General features: G+C 49.9%; 1 protein-coding gene across 3 annotated transcripts in view; it reads left to right on the forward strand.

Moving 5' to 3' along the window:
* The window catches only part of RGS3 (regulator of G protein signaling 3), a 77918-nt gene that overhangs the window by 17145 nt on the left and 40178 nt on the right, over positions 1-20595 (forward strand). For all 3 annotated transcript variants that reach the window (XM_040607060.1, XM_040607061.1, XM_040607062.1), the window contains 7 exons: positions 617-698; positions 1424-1529; positions 1829-2168; positions 2633-2672; positions 6877-7067; positions 8622-8705; positions 16402-16513. In XM_040607060.1, the coding sequence (XP_040462994.1) occupies positions 617-698; positions 1424-1529; positions 1829-2168; positions 2633-2672; positions 6877-7067; positions 8622-8705; positions 16402-16513 (955 nt within the window). The remainder of the gene's footprint in view (positions 1-616; positions 699-1423; positions 1530-1828; positions 2169-2632; positions 2673-6876; positions 7068-8621; positions 8706-16401; positions 16514-20595) is intronic.

A 20595-nucleotide genomic window follows, 5' to 3' on the forward strand; every position in this document is an offset into this window, starting at 1 on the left:
TCCATCCTTTTCATACTCAGCGAGACAAAACAGACTCAGCCCAGCTAATGGGGTGGTGCATACAGAGCCTGCTCCGGTGCAGATGCCTTGCAGACAGGAGTGTGTGGATCTTTGCAACTTCCTCTGGAGCAGAGGAGTGCTGCTATTTCTGTATTACCCGACTGGAATTGAAATGTTTAAGTGCCTTGCTTAGAGAAGCCGTGTTAGAAATCAGTGTCAGAGCCAGATTGCCAGGTTTTCCTTTCTAATGGCTTATCAGACCTTTCCTTACACTTGCAGGTATTGTGAGTGGAGACTTGTGTGTGCTCAACAAACACTTGTTTTGTGGCATTCCTCTCTGTTGATCCTCAGGTTGATCTTTGCATTGCTTTTTAGCACCATTTCTGCCTGCCTTTGACTGCAGCAGGGGAGAGACCTGTTGTCCGTGGGGTCGCAGAGTGATGCCGCTCACTGTGATGGTTCCTTTGGGCTCTGCGACTGCTTCTAGAAATGCCGTGTGGCTGCATTTCCAAAGGCTATGGGGCAATGTGTTGGTGAAAGGGGGGTGCTTGCTGATCACATGCAGTGGCTGCTTTCCCACTTAACAGGCGACTCTGGTGTCTGTCTTTTACGACAGATTACGATCCCTCGAGGAAGTGATGGGTTTGGCTTCACAATCTGCTGTGACTCCCCAGTCCGGGTGCAGGCAGTGGACTCCGGTAAGAGATCAGATCTTTTTTTAACCCTCTTGATTTGAATGAATGACTCTGCTCCTTTTTTACTTCCCAGAGCATGCCGTGACTCAGAAGCTTCCATGCCTTGCAGGACTCTGGTTAATTCCAAGAAACTTCACTTATTGAATGCTCTGTCACCTCTAATGAGGTCGGAGGCCACTGGGTTAGCGCTATGTCACTGTTTTGGCGGTGTGTTGCAGTAATTTGCAGAGATTTTGTTTCCTTCCCTCTCCAACTTGAGAACCTGAGTTTCCTCCCAACCTCCAGCTGGTTGGGAGACATATGGAAAGCATCTGGTGTGTGGGTATCAGACAGGGGCTCAGAGGGGAGCAGAATCATGGGAACCCTCAGTTGCCTGAGTAAATCTTCTTGGTGTGGACCTGTGGGATGGACTTGTGTCTGTTGTCCCCTGGTGCTCCCCATGGCACGCCAGGAAACATGGGAAGTTCATACAATAGCTCTGAGGGAACATTTATGACTGTCTCAGGTGCTGTGTGGTGCATGCATGCATGTTGGAAGTGAAGCTCCAGCCTAGCTGGCCCCACTTTATTTTCAGGTGTGGATGTTAGAGGAAACAGATTGGGTTTGGAGGAGTGAGTGGTGCAAGCTGTGAAGCTATTTGGGTGCCTCCTAGACTTAGGGCTTCTCCTCCCCCTCACTCTCAGCTATCTGTCGGGCAGGTGACTGGCATTTGTCTCTTCTCTCCATAGGTGGCCCAGCAGAAAAGGCAGGTCTGCAGCAACTTGATACAGTGCTGCAGCTGAATGAGCAGCCTGTGGAGCACTGGAAATGTGTAGAACTGGCACATGAAATCCGGTGAGTGTTCACCCAAAGCATCAATGCAGGGCTCTGGAAGAGATAGTTTGAGGGAGCCCAGGACAGGGCAGCAGGATATTTCAGTGACTACGGGAAGGGAAAGGCTTTGAGAGGTGCAGGAGACTGGGAAAGTACTCTCTGGAGTAGAAGAAGGAAGGATGCAGGGGCTGGGAGGGGCAGGACAGGGGCAGAAGCATTAGAAAAAGGAAGAACTGCAGGGCTGATGGCTGTCTGAATGATATGGGGAGCCTCACTCCCTGCTGCCCCATCTCTGACCTGCCCCGTGCCATCTCTTTCAGGAACTGTCCCACTGAGATCATACTACTGGTCTGGAGGCTTGTCCCGCAGGTCAAGTCAGGGCATGAAGGCATGATCCGCCGATCGTCCTGCAAGTCTGCCTACGACCTCCAGTCACCACCCAACAAGCGGGAAAAGAACAGCACCATGCCTCCGCGGCCCGAGCAGCGCCGGAGCTGCCACATACTGTATGATGGGAGCGATGGGCTGGTGCTGAACAGCTGGGAGAGGTACACAGAGATCGGCAAGCGGAGCCAGAACACCATGCCACCCCTGTCCCGGGTCCCCTCCGCTGCGGACCAGAACTATATCATCTTAGCGCCTTTGAACCCAGGGAGCCAGGTAGGGCTGCTTTCCAGCCTCACGCTCAAGTTACTGCATGTGGCTGTGGTCTGTGCTTGCTGGATCCTCTGTTGGCCCATGCCTCAGTCTTACTGACCATCTTCTGTAATGTTTGCTAGAGCATATGCCATTTTTACAAGCCAGACATGTGTCCTTTGGTCTGGGGGGGAGCTTTCACTATTTTCCTAAAACATCTTCCACTGGGACTGAGAGCTGGGGTGAATGACCTGCTGCCTCCTCTCAGGGCTCACTCTAAGGGTCAGGATATGGGAAGCGCTTTCACTACATAGGCCATGGTGCAAGTAATTGCTCTTATTTTCTGCTGGCAAAAGGATAAAAATTATTTTCACTCTGGAGTGCTTTGGCTTTGCTGGGTTTGGCATGCTAAAATTTGCAGCTGTTTATTGTAAAGTCTACCTCAAGCCTGCTGCAAGTGACTCTCTTTCCTGGGTTGTGTCTTACAGCTGCTGAGGCCTGTTTATCAAGAGAACAATGCTGCTGTGGGTAAGTTGCTGATGTGCTGAACATGCTGCTCAGAGCACCCAGCAGAGCTAGACGTGGTTTTCCTAGCACTGTTGAATCCTTGCCCTTAGCCCTGCTGTGCTGCAGTGGAGTCCCTCATGTTTTGAGGACAGTGGCAGAAGCCTGGGGCTTTTGGGTAGATCATCTTTGCACCCTGGGTCAAACATAAGAACAAGAACCCTACCCGCCGAGCACAGCTGCTCATGTCACTGGATGAGCCTCATGGTGAGAAGGTCGCTCTGGGAGGTCACAGATTTGCTGAAGGGAAGCTGGTGGCCAGGGAATTTCCCTTAGGGGCACGATAAAAGCATGAAGTGTGAAAGTGCTAAGCATTGCTGTTGTGGCGGTTCCCCAGATGTGTCTGTGGGCCTCTCCATGACGTGTTTCCCTTCTTGCATGTGATGCCTTGCTGGGGGGTGCTAATAACGTGGCCCCTGCTTTGAGGTTCATTTTATTACTAAGGGAGTGAGGGTGGTCGTGACTCAGATTTGTACAAACAGTAGTGCAGGCTGGTGTGCCAGATTTGGGGAATACTCATTTTCTGGGCTCCTGCAAGGTTTCTGGCAGATTCTGAACGAGCTTTCCTCAAAACTCCTTTGAAACATTAAACTCATTTTCTACAACAGGTATGCTGGGTTTCCCTGGAGAACCAGGCATAGTTGGGTTTGTGGGAAGAGTGGGATGGGGTGTGTGGTGGGGCTGGGGACTGCATGAATCCAGGTCCATGCAAAACAGCTTGATTTGGGAGCTTTGGGAGGCTGTGCTTGCACCCGGGTCTGTTAGGATGCCTTTAGGGTGAGCTGTGTGTCTATAGAAGAGCTGACCTAGGCATGATCTTGGAGGAGTGTCTTTAACTCAGCAGTCCCTCCCTGGTGCGGGCACAGCTAGAAAATTTCATGCTGCCTGTAAAGGTGAGGCAGTGTCCATAGAAGGCAACACGTCGGGCTGGCAAAGCCATGATGGGAATGCTGGGGAGCAGGAGGGAGCAGTGTGGGTCCAAGGCCCCTGTGCTTTGGATGCTCCCAGCTCTGGAGCTCTGCAGCCAGAATAATTTTCCACAGCTCAGCTGCAGGGGATGTTTTGTACTGTGGGTAATTGCAACTCTTTCCTGCTGTTTGTGGAACCTGTGAAAAGATGAGCTGGACCATGGGGACTTGTTCTTATAGCCGAGTAGAATTTGAAAGACTTGGACTTCTTCCCGTAACAAATTTTAGTGATTGTTTTCAGTTTATTTAATGTTAAGTCTTAAGAGGAAAGAATGCAGTAGTTATCCTGAGCAGTGATTAAGTGCGGCAGCACGAAGCTGGCCGCCAGTCACACAGTGACAGGAGCAGATGCTTTGGGCAGGCTGGATGCATTTCTGTGCCAGTGTGCAGAAAACAGGACTTGTGCAGGTGATGAATTCCTCTGATAAAATGAGGTGATTTAGGGATAAGAGGAAAAGCAGGTCCTGAACAGCCCAGACAGATTGTATCAGTCCTGTGGTGAGCTGTCTCTCGTGCTTTGATGTTATCTGGCAGTGCAACCATGAAAAAGGGAAAAGAGAAAATGTCAGGGCTGTTGCACTTAGGGGTGGAAACAACCTTTTGGGTCACAAGGGGCACCCCCCCGCAAAGGCAGGCTGTTAAAGCAAGCAGTAAACAGCAGGTCTGGATTGTCAACAGAGTGCAGTCTGGCTCTGCTGGCATTTATCTGAAAGTAAATGTGCTATTTCCTAATACTTAATGGAATATGTAATGTTGGGTAGGTTCATGTATTTGCTTTGGACAAGACCTTATCTGCTCTCAGCCATGTTCACAAGTGTTTTGGCTCATTTCTGCTTGGGAAGGTTATGGGTATCCGTTACAGTGCAGAAAGCTGCTGTGGTGGGAGCAGAAACTCCTGGGGCTGGGTGGCTGAGGGGAGTGGTGCTGGGGGGTCTCTGCTGGGACACCCCTCTAACAGGGAGCGGAGCTGCAGGAGCGCTTCTCACTCATGTTCCTGAGTAATTGCTGTGAGGGAGAATGGGCTAATGCTTTCACCTGGATATGGTAAAATCCAAGTGGAGAGGTCTGCCTGCAGGACCCGAGCTGGCTTGGTTCGTCAGATTCAGGAGGCAGGAAGGAAATTCTTTGATTTTTCAGTGGGGCTTCTTTTGAGGAAGGCATGGTTAGAGAGACATTCAGTTCTTGTTGGAGTTGTTGTCTGCAAGTTTTAGGACAGAGCACAGGTCACTGGTGCCCAGCAGGACATAGTCTGGGGTTAAAGGCTCTTGGAGAACATGAACCCGTCCCACCTTCTGTCCCGAGCATGGTAGGTCCTGCTGCTGCAGCGATAGGAGTTTGTGTATGGCAGGAGAGATGTGCACTGTGAGCCTGGGGACATCAGGGATGACCAAAATGGGGGTCACCAAAGAATGCCAAGGCCCTTGGGCCTGATGGGTTAATGTCAGTAATAGGAAATATTTCACAGCTGCTCCCCTCAGCAGCTGTGCTGCCACAGCCCACTTAAGAGCAGAGCAGCCCAGTGGGCAGCTGGGCAGCTGGGCAGCAGCTCAGCAGCTCCTTTCTGGTTCTGGTCCTGTGCGTTGGTCTCATCCCAGCTCCATGTGCTGGGAGTGGGGAGAAGGACACATAAAGCCATCCTTAGCACTGCTGCCTCCAACAGATCACCCACCAAACCATCCAGTTGCTCACAGCCAGTTGTGCATATGGGCACCAGCTCCCAGCAGACTGCGATGCTCTAGCATCATTGTGCTGGTGCTGAGAAAACGATGGTTTCTGTCCAGGGAAAGCATCTTCAGAGCGCTCTGTGTCCCGTGCCTGTGCTTGTGACACAAAATGCTGGTAGGAGCTTGCTGGATGTATTCAAAGGCATTCCTCTAGGCTGGGGGGAAAGGACTTAGAAATCCTATATAGCAGCAATTGCCCGTAGGGGAAGGAAGGACTCACCCACGCAGAAGCTAGCAGGGAACAATGATAACTGTTAATAATTAATCACAGGATTATCAAATATGTGAGAGATTCTGCAATTGGTTTGACGTACCACCTAATGTCTCTGATGATGCAGACTGGCCAGAGTAGGTGGTGTTGGCTTGTTGGAAAAAGTCATAGTTCTGCTTGACCAGCTGAGGTAGGAGGCTGCAAAGGAAAGCTTCTGTGTAATCCCTCCTTTGAAAGAGGATAACAGCTTTCTGCAATGAAGAGGGACAGAATGAAAAACCAGTCAGGCTTCTCAGACTTTATCCAGCACCAAAATGTAATGCTGAAAAACAGTGGATGATGTTGTGCCAGCCTCATGCAGAATGAGGTCATCCTTTATAAATACACCCCAGCATCTGAGTAACCGTTGTATTCCTGGGAGCGATTTGGAAAAGCATGGATTGATCCCATGTGCATGAATGTGTTTATCACTTCTGTCCCTTTTTCTGACACCTCCAAGTATCTTCTGGAAACTGTGATTAGCCCACCACCCAGCACCCCCTGGTGTGAAATTCCTACCCTTTGCTAACTCCCATGCCCAGAAGCTAGAGCAGGAGGGCCTGTGTGGATAAAAATGTCCCAGGGTTTAATTTTCCAGTGTTCCCCCACCCTGAGTTAGTCACAGATGGTTTCCTCCTCCCTGGAAAGGGAAAGGTTCAGTGGTGCAGGCAGGTATTCCCTGATGGTGGGAATCTCCTTGGTACTCCTGTGCTTCTAAAGTCATGTTTGGGGTTGTTCTGTATTTCTTATTTCATCCTTTTGGTACTGGATAGGGAGGTGCATATAACAGTACCACATCTCTTCCTCCAAAGTACCGTATTCATAAATTGTGCAGAAGGCAGTGTGCACCCAGAGACAGATGTGCTGGCCTGCAGCTGAGCTTGCTGTGACTTCCTTGGGTTTTAGTTTGTATGTGTATAGGTGGGTTTTTGCTGCTGGTGTGATCCAGTTAAGTCCTTGGTCCAGCAAGCGAGTAGCTCTTGAAGAGAAACGTCAAGGGACATCTCATTTTGCATTAGGAAAAATGAAGTCAGTGTTGTTATTTCGTGAATCCCTGGGAAACTTTGATAGCAGAGTGACGAATGTCCCTGCTGCTCTTGGCTCCAGCTATTCCCCTTAGGCTTTACGTGCCCTCCTCCAGCCTGCGAGAGCAGGAACCGAGCTGGCAGTCCCAAAGGAGCTCTCTTCTGATTCTGTGTCTCCTTCTGCTTCCTCTGTCGGTCCAGGAAATGCATGTAAAGGGAAATCACACATGGGGTCTGGGAGAAAGTCCAGGCTGATGAAGACTGTGCAGACGATGAAGAGCTATGGGAACTACCAGAACTGTACCATAGTGAGGCCACACATCCCACACTCCAGCTATGGCACGTATGTGACGCTGGCTCCCAAAGTGCTGGTGTTCCCTGTCTTTGTGCAGGTAAGCGCAGCTGGAAGCGAGGTGTTACAGATCTGATGCAACCAGCGCCCAGCACAGCAGGTTGTATCAGAGCTTGCTGCTGTAGGTTGGGTCCAGGCTGTCATGCCGTGTTTTCCAGCAGTATGTACCATGAATGCATGGATCCCCTGTCACCCTCAGCTCTTTCTTCTGGAGCTGGCTATACTCAGCAGAGCGTTGGGTACTTTCTCAAAGGGAATTGTGTCCTGCCCAAGAGATTCTCTGTTGGAGTTTTTTTCCCTTCTCAACTTTCAGATCTGGTCCTCGGGTAGTTGCATGAGTCAGGTAACCCAGCTTCTGGGCTTTAGCAACCAACTTTATGTCACTGAAGACCAATATGGTTTCTTCCTGTGGGTTCTTTGAGCTGTTAATTATAGCATGCTAACAAAGATTTTTTTAGTTTAGCTGGTGGCCAGCACTGAAATCAAGGGCAAGGTTCCAGAGCAGTAATGGCTTGACAGAGGACATTCTCAGTCCCCAGTTTCATAAACCATTTTCTTAAAACTTAGCTCTGGATTTGGCGGTAGTAGCTGTAACTACCTTTGTGTCTTCCATTTTGTCCTTCATGTGGTCAGAACCCCAGAAAACCTCATCTGATCCTGTATGTTTAAGTACATGACTGATGAATACCTTCGTCTCTGAGACTGTGGGGAACCATCTGGCCTCCCCGCTACCGGCAATGGCCCTGTCATGTCAGCTCAGACTGGTGCTTTCCTTTGGGCTGACACCCATGATCCATGTTATCTGTCACCCCGGCCTGAGCTGGTGGGCTGCCCAGAGACAGCTGTGGGGCTGGGCTGGTGCTGGGGAGCAGGCTTATGCTCACCTCCATCCTTCCTGACAGCACCCAGGTGGCCATTCGTGTTGGCACCAGTGCGTTCACAGCCCCAGCTGTGTGCACAGTTTGCCTTTGGGTAGGAACATGACTGGCACCTCTGCCTCTTTACTCCTAAAACTTGTGTCTTAGATCAAGCCTGGGGTGTTTCTGCCACTTCAGGAACTGGCTTTTTATGTTTTATGCTGTCTCATACTGCAAAAGTCCCCTTGCGTGCCTGCTGGCCATGCTGCTCGGGAAGATCCTGGGCTGGTTTTGCAGGGTTGGTTCTGCAGTCAGGACAACTGAACCTGTCCTGTTTAAAACTCGGTAGCAAATATTCTTAAGGGACGTGAAAACCTAACGTGCCACTGTTGTGGTTGTGTTTCCTGCTAAAAAGCGCCCATAAACCTGCACAGTGCAGAACAGTTAACGTACAAAGAGGTAAGTGGCTGGCTGTCTTTTTATAGATGGGTCTGACGTAGGTGTTAAGTGTAAGGCTTTCTTTTTATCGTGTAACTGGACTTTCTGTCCTTTTGAGCTCAGTGTGGGGTAGCTTCTCCCTAAATTAGTTACAGCTTGAAGTGAAGACAAAGTGGGTTTGGTGGGCGGAAAGTTATTCTGGCAAGCCACACTTCCAGTGGAAGGTTTGACTGTTTCTTTTTCTATTTTTTTTTTCTTCCCCCCCCCCCCCCCCCCCGCCCCGCCACCTTCAAATGTAGCCGCTAGATCTTTGCAACCCAGCCCGGACGCTGCTTCTGTCAGAGGAGCTGCTTCTTCATGAGAGCAGAAGCAGGACTATACAGGTAAGGCTCTTCCCATGCTGTCAGAACTTTCTAAATGTGCTCTTCTGTGCTCTTCTACAGTAGATTTAGAAGGGAAATGTTTTATTGTGCAGTACTGATAGTAATACAATATTGGGAAAAACTTGTAGTCAGTTTATCATGGGATGAACTAAATATCAAAGTTCTTCTCTGCTAAAAATCAACTTTTTTTCTTGTCTTCATGCTCACAAAGAAGAAACTGTGCGTGGCAAACGTCGGTCACAGCCCGGCAGCTGAGGCCACCGGCACAGTCAGAAAGAGGGACTTTAAGAATATTTTGTGCCAGGTTAGAGAACTAGACAGAGAACTTGTTACAGGGGTTTTTAGAAATTGAGTTCCTGAAACAGGTTACATGTCCAAACTCCTATCCTTTTTCTTACTTCGGCTTCTTTTCTGCAATGTTATTGGAAGGCTGTTAAAAATCTGGGGAAACAACTAAGCTTTGGCTACATGCTGAACCTGTATGTGATGACTTTCAACATCCAAACTGGCTTCACTTGCATCCAACTGTACAGTCTGCAGAGCCCTGGAATCTAGGCCAGAGGAAACGGCAGCGGGAGAGCCTGCTCGTGCAGTGCTTTCTAGTGCTGGAGAGAACTGCCGTTTCTTTTGGGGCGTTTTCAGAGAATCTCGTGCTGTACAGAAGAATTTTGTTTTGAATTTAGTTGGAGTGAACAATGTGTCGTCTTCATAGAGTCATAAATGAATTTTTACTTGACTAATCTTGGTTTCTGGGTAACACCTTCTGGGTGGTCGACAGCAGAATCTCAGAGACATGTCATATCACTGGCCTGTGCAAAACAGTACAAGGTTGTGTTAAATGACTACTCTCCCTTTTTGGCTTTCAATGTGTAATTCATCCCTTGCTTTGGCTCGAATAACTTTTTTTTTCCCCCAAAGTACATGAAAAATTGCATGATCAATTAGGAAACTTGGCACTGGTTTGTAAATAAAACTCTTCCTCTGTCTGTCCTCCTGTTCTTTGCTGCTCAGGGTCTTCAAAGCACCTGCAAGAATGAAAATGAGTTAAAAACATGGCTGTGTAGCACAGCTGTGGTCAATGGCTTGGAAATATGGTGGCCGGCTTGAAGTCAGGATGCTTCTCCTGGGTGGTTTGGAGTTGCTTGCTTTCAGGTCAGACTCAGAGGTCTGTAGTAGTAGCCAAATGTGGAATAATGGTGAATCACTAATGCTATTTGCAGCCTGGGTAGAGCATGAGTGTGGATGGGGAGGTGTTCATGTTTAGGTGGTGGAGCGCCTCCACACACATTTGAAGGTGTGCTGCTCTGTCTCCAAATGGCCATATTGGCCATTTCAGAGACTCGGCCATGGGCAGGATCAGAAGAAGGACGTCTCAGGGAAAGGACTCTTTTTTTTGCTTATGATGCCCTACAGATGAGCGTGAGGCTGGAAGAGGATTTCCTGGTTAGAGCTGATGCCAGGAAAGGGCAGGATGCTGTACGCTGGCCAGGAATGTGAGACAGCGTTTGAGAACCATGGTGCCTTGAGGCTGTGATGTCTGTGTAAGCCTGGCAGAGGGGCAAGGCAAAAGGTTGTGACTAAGCATAGTGAAAAAACAGAAGCAATGAATAGGAACAAGCATGTGACAGTATCTGCTTTGAAGGCAGGAGTCTTTCCCTTGGTGTGAACCCAGGTGTGGTGCTGAGCCCCAAATTGCTGGAAGCTGACAGTTTTAGGTAACAGCACTGGGACATCAGCCATGCCTCCGGGGAAGGGCTTTCTCATGTCTGTAGTGTGTCACAGGGTCACGTCAGGCTTCTCAGAGCTTCAAGGAATCAATGCAGGTCTCTCTGGAAAGCCAGAGAGTGCCCTTCCCCAGTGGAGCAAGGGTGTCTGCTTTGGTCCTGGTGGGCTGTGACATAAAAGAGCCTAAACTTCTGAGGGCAGCAAGACCTAAAATGGCCTGGACACAATGGAGCTTCCCCTGGTACAGAAGGGCTCCGACTTCTCTTTTTGCTGGACTTGAGCTCACTCCCTCTCCAGCCTTCTCTGCTGCCAAACAGAGGCTGTCTTGTTTCTGATCAGTCCTTTCTTCCATGTGGTTTTCCACTTTCCCACTGCTCTTCCCACCCAGCCTTTCTCAAACTGGACCACTGCCTCTGTGGTTTGCAGGACTGTCTTCTGCATATTATTCTGCTTCAGCTAAGTGGCTTGAGAGAGGAGGGCCCATGTGCAGGGGCTGAAGATGGAGGTCCTGTTTCCTTTTTTTTTTTTTTTTTTCCCCTTTTCTTTTTCCTTCAGAACCCAGAATCCTTTCCCCTTGGCAGGTTCCACATCAGGCACTTCATCCTGATCGCTGAGCAAACTCTCTCGCATCTCCTGAAGGAGCCAACCTATCTCCCTGGAGGCTTGCCAGGATCTGTCCTTTCCCTGACCTTACCTCTGGGGCAATCCTTATTCAGGCCTTAATCACATCCTGTCTAGACTTTGTTGCAATTCCCACTTTTATGGTCTTCTGAAATCCCTCCAGCCTGTGGAGTGCCAGAGGAACCAGTGTGATCAGGCGATTGTGCACAAGGTGCTGAACATGGGCTTTGTCCTTGTCAGTCTGTCTCTAATGTACCTGGAGGCAACTTTCCAAGCCCTGTGGTACCTTCACAGCATGGGCTATGCTTACTCCCTTCTCCTCTCTCTTTTTCTGCCATCCCAGCAGGGTCTGCAGATCAGGATGGTCCTTGCTTGAACTCTGAAAGCCCTCCAGCTCTGCCAGGAGTCTGGAGGACTTGGACTGGGGTGCCCAGGTTTTATTCTCTTTTCTCTACAGAGCAAGAGGCTTTTCTCTCTCATCCCAAGTGTTGCACTGCAAGTTCCTGGCACTCCTGGCCTGGGACAGGGTTGCCAGCTCCTGTTTCAGTGGGTGACTGAGTTTGGCCAACACAGTGGCTTGACCAAAACCCTACTCTCTGGCATATACGTTTCAAGATCTTGTTTTCAGCCTTGTTTAGATACTTTCATTTGCATGAGAATACCAGAAACCTGCACTTACCTCCTCCTTCCACCACACCAGTCCCACTTACTCTGTCCCTTCATCGCTGCCTCTTAATATCCTCATTTTTTACACCATTTCCCCATCTGCGTAGCCACTGCTTATGCTAGTGTTTGAGGGTAGATGTGTGACCCCTTGAGGTCTTCAGTGCATGTTCTCCCCTGATGTTCATGGTAGAAGAGCCTTTGATTCAGGTAAGCCAAGGTGAGGTTCAAGGTTGACAGCTAAAGCCCTCACCATGGATCGCCTTTTGGCCAGCGTGGTGGTGTATCTTCATCAAGGTCTAGCTGAGCCTATAAACTCCTTCCTGAGTGTATAAATTCCTTGCCAATAATCTTGGCAGAAAAGAATGTATGAGGTGGTAAAACAGGGTAAATGTATTGCAGGCTAGAAGACTGCTGAGAGATCTCGGAGAGCATGCATTTAATCTGGATACATGTAGAAGTAAAAATGCAGGAGCAAAGGAGCAGGTCATGCTTAGAGAGTTAGGGCTGCAGCATGCGAAGCAATGACTCAAAGACTTTAGTGTATCACTGAAGGGGGGTAAAGTTTCCCTGTCCTGGGTTCATGCCCATCTCTGAAGTTCCATGCCGGTGTATGTGCACCTACCCCATCTGCAAAGCCTAGACTGCTTCTCTGTTTAGTCTGGGGCTCAGATGACTGAGATGCTAATGTATGTTGCTGTGGCAAGTGGATTACTTTTAATCGTGCTCACCTATTGCTCTGGTCCCTGTGAAAACTGAGTAACTGCCCATGCAGAGCTGTAGCCAAGAAAGCTATGACTTTGAAGCATGTGATCAGGGGAGCACTGAGTAGAAGTGACAGGGTGTTATCACCTTGTATGTGGGGAGCTGCATCATTCTTGGTTTGGTGAGTCCAACGGTGATGTCTGTGTCATAGAGGATGCTGAGAATTTTGATGGTCTCACAAGAGGGTTATAAGGATAAATCAAGATCTGAAAAAAATGAGGAAGATTAAGACATCTTCATCCATTTAGCTCAACTGAATGAATGGGGGCACGTGAACTCTGCAAATACAACCCTCATACTGGTATCACTGCAGTTTCTCTTCTGGGGTGGCACCCAGTTCTTCTGGAGAAGAATCCAGTACTGGTAAATAGAAAATGTGTGTGGCTTGATCCTAGGGGTGGATACCTGTCTTAAGAGCTCCCTGACAAGGATTACAGGATTCCTTTGGTCATCTGCAGGCAGCGTTTTCTGGCCAGCCATGCAGGTGAACATCACCATGTTCTCCTTTGGCAACTGAAAGCTCTGTCCTGAAAGACCTGCCTCTGCTCCACTCTGCTTCCTCAGCTTCCTCTGTTTTGCTAGGCATGGCTAAAAGACTATTGCTTGGAGAGAGGGAGGGGGCAGTGTCTCAGAACACATCTGCTAGCTCAGGCTTTTCCTGCCGAGCACTGGGACAAGCAGGCAGAGTTCGCACTGATCCATTTTGCCAGTGTCTCTGCTGATGTACTGCTGCAGTTGCAATGTGCAAACTCCTCCCTGCCGTAACTGAAGTGGTGGTGGCTCTCTCTGCGTAGATGAGCAGAAGAGGCTGGGGTTAGGAAGAGAGTTAACTATTCTTAAGCTTGGATGTGAAGGTACTTTTTCTGCAAGGCTTAATTTCTGGGCACCTTTTCATGTTTTTGTTACCTTTACAAGGCGTGGTTATCATTTCCTCCTTCCTACAGTGGAGCTCTGTAGCAGTCCTGTTGATCTCCTGTTCTCATCTTGGGGACCAGTGCTTTCCACCTCCCCTCCTGGCTTTCATTTTCTCTTGTTTTCTTTTAGGAAACACTGTAAACGTGCCCCTTCCTCCTGTAACAATGCTTTGCCAGTTATAGTCTGTAGTCAGTCCAATCTATCAGCAGAAGAGGCTTTGCTGTTTGCCGTGGTGCAGAGCACACCCAGATGAACAGTGTCCAAGACATCGGTGTCAACCTCTACAAACATTTCCCATCCCACCCCCATCCCCATAAAATCTATTCGCATCCTCCTAAAAGGTCTGTGTGACCACTGCCATGTGGCCTTGGTTACTCTAGTAATATCAGAGGTGTGCCTATCTCTGTTTTCAGAGGAGTCCTTTCATTGTGTAAGTTGTTTGATTTCTGATTTTGGGGTAGGAAATTAGTTCTGGGAAATACACAATATGTTTCGACTCTCTGAGAAGCAGCTCTGGTGGATTCTGTGTCTTGCCTGGATGAATTCAAGCACTGTGTTTCTTTTTTGTTTGCTCTTTCGCTTTTATGAGCCCTGTGATTTTTCATGGTAGATACCAGATCTGTTTGCAAAGCGCTGTTAGAGACATGTTACAGCTTGTTGGTGGTGTGATGGCAACCTTAGGCAGAGCTCCAGATTATTCACTACGGCTCTCCCCTCTTATACCTGCTGGCTGCTGCCATAGGGTCATCCATGATTTGAATTTCCCGTGCTCAGCTCTGCAGGTGGGGTAGGTGCTCTGCTTCACAGAGCCAGTCCCACTCCCACCTCTGCAAGCAGGGTCTGCTGGAGCGCTTGTGGCAGGCTCTGGTTGTGCGGGTGGAAGGGACACCTTCATTTCTTCCCCCAGCAACTTGGAGGAGCAGAGGGGCCTCTATAAACCGTTTTGTGTGGAGCTGCTCTAAAATCAACTGTCTTCCTGGAAGCAGCATCTAATGGAGACGCTCCTACATAACCCACGCTGCTGCGCTTTTACCTTCTCTACGTCCTCAATTCAGTCAGTCCCATCTTCCCATAGAAGCACAATGTTACCTGTAAATACTTCTTGTATATTTCTGTGTCCATGATTCTTTATTTAAATCTGCTTGGGTTTGAGGTGGTATATTTTGTTTCCTGCTGATCCTTCTAATCTTTCTTCCACCCTTTAAACTTCTGTGTGTAGTAGGTCTTAATTTTTTATCTTCTATTTCCAGCATGACTGCTTGCTGATCATGCTTTTATCTCCTTGACTTTGAGTTACTATTCTCAAAATCCCTCATCTTCTTTGAGGCTAAGGGACTTGGGACATATCTGGTGCCATCCCAGAAAAGTTACCTTTTGGCCCAAGAGGGGCATGGGGTAAAGTTTATAGTGCAGTTTGTACTTCGTTATTCCTTGTATTAATAATAAGGTCAGAAGTAATGAAGAGGGTGAATGTGGGTACTAAGCCAACAGTGTGTTGAGAGCAGAGGAAGGGATTTTCCAAATAATACAGAGAAAACCAGACACTCCCTAGTTTCATTGTCCATTAAAGCTATGCCGCTAGCTTTGTGCTTATTAAGAATCCCACAAAAACGAATTTGCACAGCAAGGAGAAATCTTGTGGCAAGGGCTTGATTTTGGTTTTAAAGCCAGATGCTGCTGCGCTGATGTGGGACTCGCCACGATGCGATTAAACTGTTACCCAGCTTGGCATCCTCCTGACATGTGTCCATCAGCTGCTGGGCATGGACACAAACTGTACTGGCAGTGTCCCTGTAAACAGTGACTCAGTCCCTGTCCAGAGCAAAGTCACCTTTCAAAGGGTGGCTTGGTGGTGGCAGCAGTGCTAGCTCCTAATAAGCCCCTGGAATGCTGGGTTGGTTTGTGCTTTTGCAAAAGGTTCCTAAAAGACCACAAAACCTTTGTTGCTGTTGCTCAGTGTTGCAAAGCAGCTTTCCTTTTGCTGTGGGAGGTTTTTGGGAGCATCCCAAGGAGGGTTAAAAGCAGCCATGTGCCCACATGCTGCATCCTGTGCTGAAAGCAGTGCATGGTTTGGCAGTCTGCAGAAGGTGTGGCATCCAGTATGCCCACTGGCGTATTGCAGCTGCTTCCTAGCATCTTCTGTGCTTTGCTGCATGCCCCCAGCTTCTGATGGAGAACAGGACAGGCTCAAACCTCGGCTTCTGGCATAGTGATTGCACCAAGCTGCTCAGCCCTGGTAGGCGTCTGGGTCCAGGATCTCCAGTGCAGTGGAGAAGCTCACACACTAATCTGTACTGATTGAAGCAGAGACTTCAGGCAAGAGACAGAAGCAGCACAAAATATATCTTTTGAGTTGTGAGCACTTACCACTGCTCTGGAGTAGCTCCCAGCTTCTAGGACACTTGGGTCACTGCCCAGGCACAGAGTTGGGCAGACACTTGTTTCAGTGTTTGCTTTCCACCCGTCAGCGTGGTTTTAAGGTGTCAAGTTTGTTCCCTGCAACTGCTCTCACGGGTTCTGCTGTGAAAGCCAAACTGTTATTTTTCTCAAAGGGGGCACTGAGGAGAGTGAGAAGCTCCTTCATGAGCGTGTTCAGGGATATCGCATTTGCTTTTTGGGTTGCAGCTTCTACAGTGTGCTGGGATTAGTCGGCAACTTATTCCCTCCTCCTGCTCCTCTGATTTATAACTTATGTAAATGGGAAGTGACATGAGAGAGCAGAGAGGGTGTGTTTGTGTGGTGTTAAACTGTTGGGCAGGTTTATCCCTCTCATCGTGGGACTCCACAAGCCTTGGTAGGTGGCTGCCAATAGGGGGGAGCTTCATCCAAAACCTGCTGGGAGCACCCCAAGGGGTGTAGCAGCAAGCAGCCCCTTTGGGAAGGAGTGCCTGGACTGCCTGTCATGACTGGTGTGTCTCCCCAGGGTGGAGGACTTTTCCAGGACGCTGTCTTGGTGCCAAGAGATTAATTCCTTATAGTTTCTTCTTTGCTGCTCTTGTGCTTCCAGGTGACCCTCTTTGTCTACTCTGACCTGCTGCTCTTCACCAAGGAGGACGAGCCTGGGCGCTGCAACGTGCTGAGGAACCCTCTTTACCTGCAGAGTGTCAAGCTGCAGGAGGGTGAGTGTCTGCAGCAGCACCTGGAGACATTTGGGGCATTTTCTGGGCTGCTAGGTATAAAGATTTCTGGCCAGCAGCAGGATAGCACCCCACTATCCCCATTGCTTCCAGTATGTGACAGTACCATCCAACTGGTGCTGCCAGATCATCCTTCCTTGGGCTGCAGGGCCAGCATCACCCTTCCCATCCCTGCATTAACCCAGTCCCTGGGAGCTCTCTCTCCTGGGACACCTCAGGGGCACTCAGGTAGACTTTCCAGGGCATTTTGGGTGCATCTCTTGGGTATTTTGGGCTGGCATTCCCCAGGGTCTTGCTGTCCTGTGCTGTTCCCCTTGCTGGTGTTACACTGCCTACAGCAGGGGCTTGCCGAGGCTGAGAAAGGGAAGTGAAGTCTTGAGGTTTCCCCCATGGTGCCTCAACAGAGTTCAGAGGTTGTCTCCAAGGGAGTATGGCTAAGCCCCACTGACCTTTACTTTGTGACTTCTCCTTTCAGCTGCCCACAGTTTTCCCCTGCATTACCATTCCTCCACTGTGCATGCCCCACTGGTGAGGAAAGAGCAAATCCTGGCTTTGGTAGGAGGCTGTGGACCATGCCCGTATGCTCTTCACCTTGGCTGGGCTCTCACATCCAGCTGAGGGCTCAGAGAGGGCTTTTAGGGCAGGGGGGGACTTGAAATCAGTTATTTGAAGTTGAAATGCTGGGGCTGTACAAAAGATGGCCTTTAGCTACTCGGGGTCAAAAGAGGAACAAGCAAATTGCTCTACCACATCCTATTTGCTATGGTAGAGCCACTTCTTGGCCCTGGGCCCAGTTCCACCTTGTTTCTTCTTTGGTGCAGTCACTTTTATGGTCTTGTTTCGTGTACGGTTGTCCGACTGCATCAGCGTGGGGCTGGTGGCCTGGCTCAAACTCAAGCCCAGGCAGCAGGTGTCACTGGCCTGGGACCTGATGCGGGAAACTGTAATTACATATAAGGAAAAACTTTTCTAGGGTGAGGTTGGTCAAATATTAAGTTGCCCAGAGAGGCTGTGGGATCTCCATCCCTGGAGATGTTCAGGACTCAGCAGCCCTGAGCACCCTGATCTGAGCGTTTTCAGCAGGGCCTTGGACTCCAGAGGCCATGAGAGCAGCCCCTTCCAACCCAAATTACTCTGTAACTATATGACTTGATGTCTTTATGCAGCCCCATGGCCCTGACTAAAAGGCATTAATCTGGATCTGGGCTGCTTCTCCGAAGGGATGAGTTTCTAGATCAATTTTGTCACTTCCCATGACTTTCCCCAGCTGAGCTGTGAGCTCTGTGGATGACCTGTGTCTCTTCATGTGCCCCATGTTGTAGTGAGCTTCAGTGCTGGGGGTCTGCAATGCTGTGCTGGACACCATAGGCTGCCTGTCAGTTGTTATTTCCCATTTGCAACCACGTGCTGCTCCCAGATTAATTCACTGACCTATTTGGTGGGGGCAGAAACACAGTGAGGGACATGGGGCACCATGCCATGAGCCATTTAGAAAAGCCATTGAAGCTTCCCTGGGGTTTGTTGAGTTTGTTCTCAGCGCTGCTTATTTCTAAGAAAAGGACAAAAGAAATTGTTCCTTGTTGAAGTGCTTGTTGGTCAGCGTCTGCTCCTGGAGTGCGCGCGCGTGCCGCTCCTGGCTGCTCTCAGAGGCTGTCTAGTAACCCTGCTCATGTTCACCTCCTTGAAGAAACCAGCTTCCCCGGTGCTGGTCCCGGCTCTGAGCATGAAGGTCAATTTGCAGCTCGGCACAGGAATGCACCTTCTAACCTCGGGCACAGCAGTTGGATTTCGTGAGCAGTTTTCTACCACTTATTTCCTCGTTGCCACAATAACTTGGCTGGATCACATCTGGAATAGCTTAACAAGCTTCTCCAAAGGGGATGTTTCTCCCTGCAGTGCTGAACCGCCCCCCATGCGCGGGGAATCCAGCTCAGTCTGTTTTCAGGCAGCTCACCCTCCTGGTTTGGGCAGGGCTGCTTCAAAGGCGGGTGGAACAAGCAAAAAGATGTCAGTCCCTTTTGGCAGGGATTTTCTGTTGGTCTCCTAAATAACTGAATGGCACATTAATAGGAACAGGCGTATTGCTGAGTATAACAATTGAGACATCTCCGGTACACTGAAGACCATTGTGATGTTTCCTGTTTCTGCTGCTTGCTGCACTGTGCGAAACCAAATCAGTATAATCTGCTTTACAATGCTTTGTCTTCCTGCTTTAGAAGCTGAGTATGGCTGATGAGCACCACACCAGCCAATGTTTCCAGTGCGACAGGACTGCTTCCTCACTAGATACTGTGGGAATTTCCACACGAAGGTCACTGCCTCACTGGGATCCTGGACCCCCTGGGTGGGTGCACTCAGCGTTGGGACAAAGAAGAGCGCTCCTGTTTTGCAGCTGGAATGAGGACACCCAGGCTGTGAGCCCCATCCCCAGCTGGGATCCTGCCAACAAGGACTTTCCATGTGCTGCTTTGCTGTCCGTGACATCTCTACCCGCCATATCTTGGAGCAAACAGCTCTGAGATAGCCTGAGGCCAAGAGTGTGATTTATGGGCCTCCTGCCCTGCCACAGATGCTCCCTGCTGCTCCAAGAATGCTGTGAAGCACCAAGGGCTTGCACCCAGCCACACCTCCCCGGGGACATGCAGCATGGGCTGACAGGCTTGTCCCCTCTCAGCAGCCAGGTTTGGATGTACACAACAGCCTTTGTCTCTCCCCATGCCCCCAGGGGCCTGCAGCACCCTGCCCTGCGAGCTCCTCTTTGGGTGCTGAACACAGTCCTGGCCCTGCTGAGCAGATGCGAGAGGCTGGGGAACAGGGTACCAGCCCCTGCCGTGGGCATTGCCATGGTCCCCTGGACCGTGCAAAGACGGCTGTGGAAAGGAGCACGACCAGCTTCCCTTTTTTCCCGCGTTTTTGACCCAGTGCCTGGCACACGCCGCCCAAATCCTGCAAACAGTGGGTGTTTTCCTTGGGTTGTGCAGGGCAGTGGGCAGAGCCAGGGGGTCACTGAACGCTGCTGCTGTGCTGGGAGCTGTGTAAGAGCCTGCCCTGTGCATCAACATGGATGTGTGGGACGAGGCTTAGCTGGAGAGGGGGGCATGTCCCCACAAAACTCACACCCTCCTCTTGTCTGTGCTGTGCACACACAGCAGCCCAGCCCTGGGGCAGGGACATTTCACAGCTCAAGTTACTGTGAAAGCCAAGCCAGTCCCCGTCACCACACATCAGGAAGAAACTAAAATATCTTCAAGTGAATTTTTTGTTCTCCTCCTTAGTTCCTTTTAGCATTTCACTGAATTTGGCTGAGAGTATGTGCTGTTCCGCTGTCCAAAAAGGTGCAAATGTAGCACCACGTGGGGAACAGAGCTGCAGGTTAGCCCAGACGGCTGGCTGCTGCCTCCTCGGTGTGAGGTTGTGCTTCTCTCCTTGTCTCTTCATGGCCTCTGTGATCCACAGTGCAGGAGATGAACAGAGCACCTTGTGTGGCTCGTGGCTCCTGGGCACAGCAGCCTGCAGTGCTCCAGCCTGATCCTCTGGAGACTGGAAGAAGCCCCAGTGGAAGAAATCCTGGCAAACTTGGTTTGTGTTGAAATCTGCACTTGGGTCTGCTCGTCCTGGCTTCTACCATCACTCTCCTGCCTCCCCTTGTGCCTCGCTGGAGATCGCCACTGGCTCAAGCCCAGCTGCTGGACTGGGCAGCCAGTCATCCGAGAGGTCGACAGCAGTGCTCCCGGTGGTGCTGGGCTCCACAGCTGCTGTGGCATGGTGTCCTGGTGGCGTGGTAGTGATGTTCCAGCCCATATCTTGCGACGTGCATTAAAAATGAAGCTGGCAGAGGAGGCAGCCCTGCAATCCCCCAAAGGGCAGCTGGAAGAGGCATCCAGCAAATGGCTCCAGGCCATTCACTTCTTCGTGGGTTTCGAATAGCTCATGGAGTGACTCAAGAGGCATCTGAGTCCCTTGGTGGGTCACAGCTCTTAGCTTGACATTTGAGCTGCTGCTTGCGGCAGAAGAATTGCTTTCCTCTGGGGAACAGGGTGTTTCCACCACTGTACAGAGTCTGT

The sequence above is a fragment of the Falco naumanni genome, chromosome 9, assembly GCF_017639655.2.
Source record: "Falco naumanni isolate bFalNau1 chromosome 9, bFalNau1.pat, whole genome shotgun sequence".
Classification (NCBI taxonomy): domain Eukaryota; kingdom Metazoa; phylum Chordata; class Aves; order Falconiformes; family Falconidae; genus Falco; species Falco naumanni.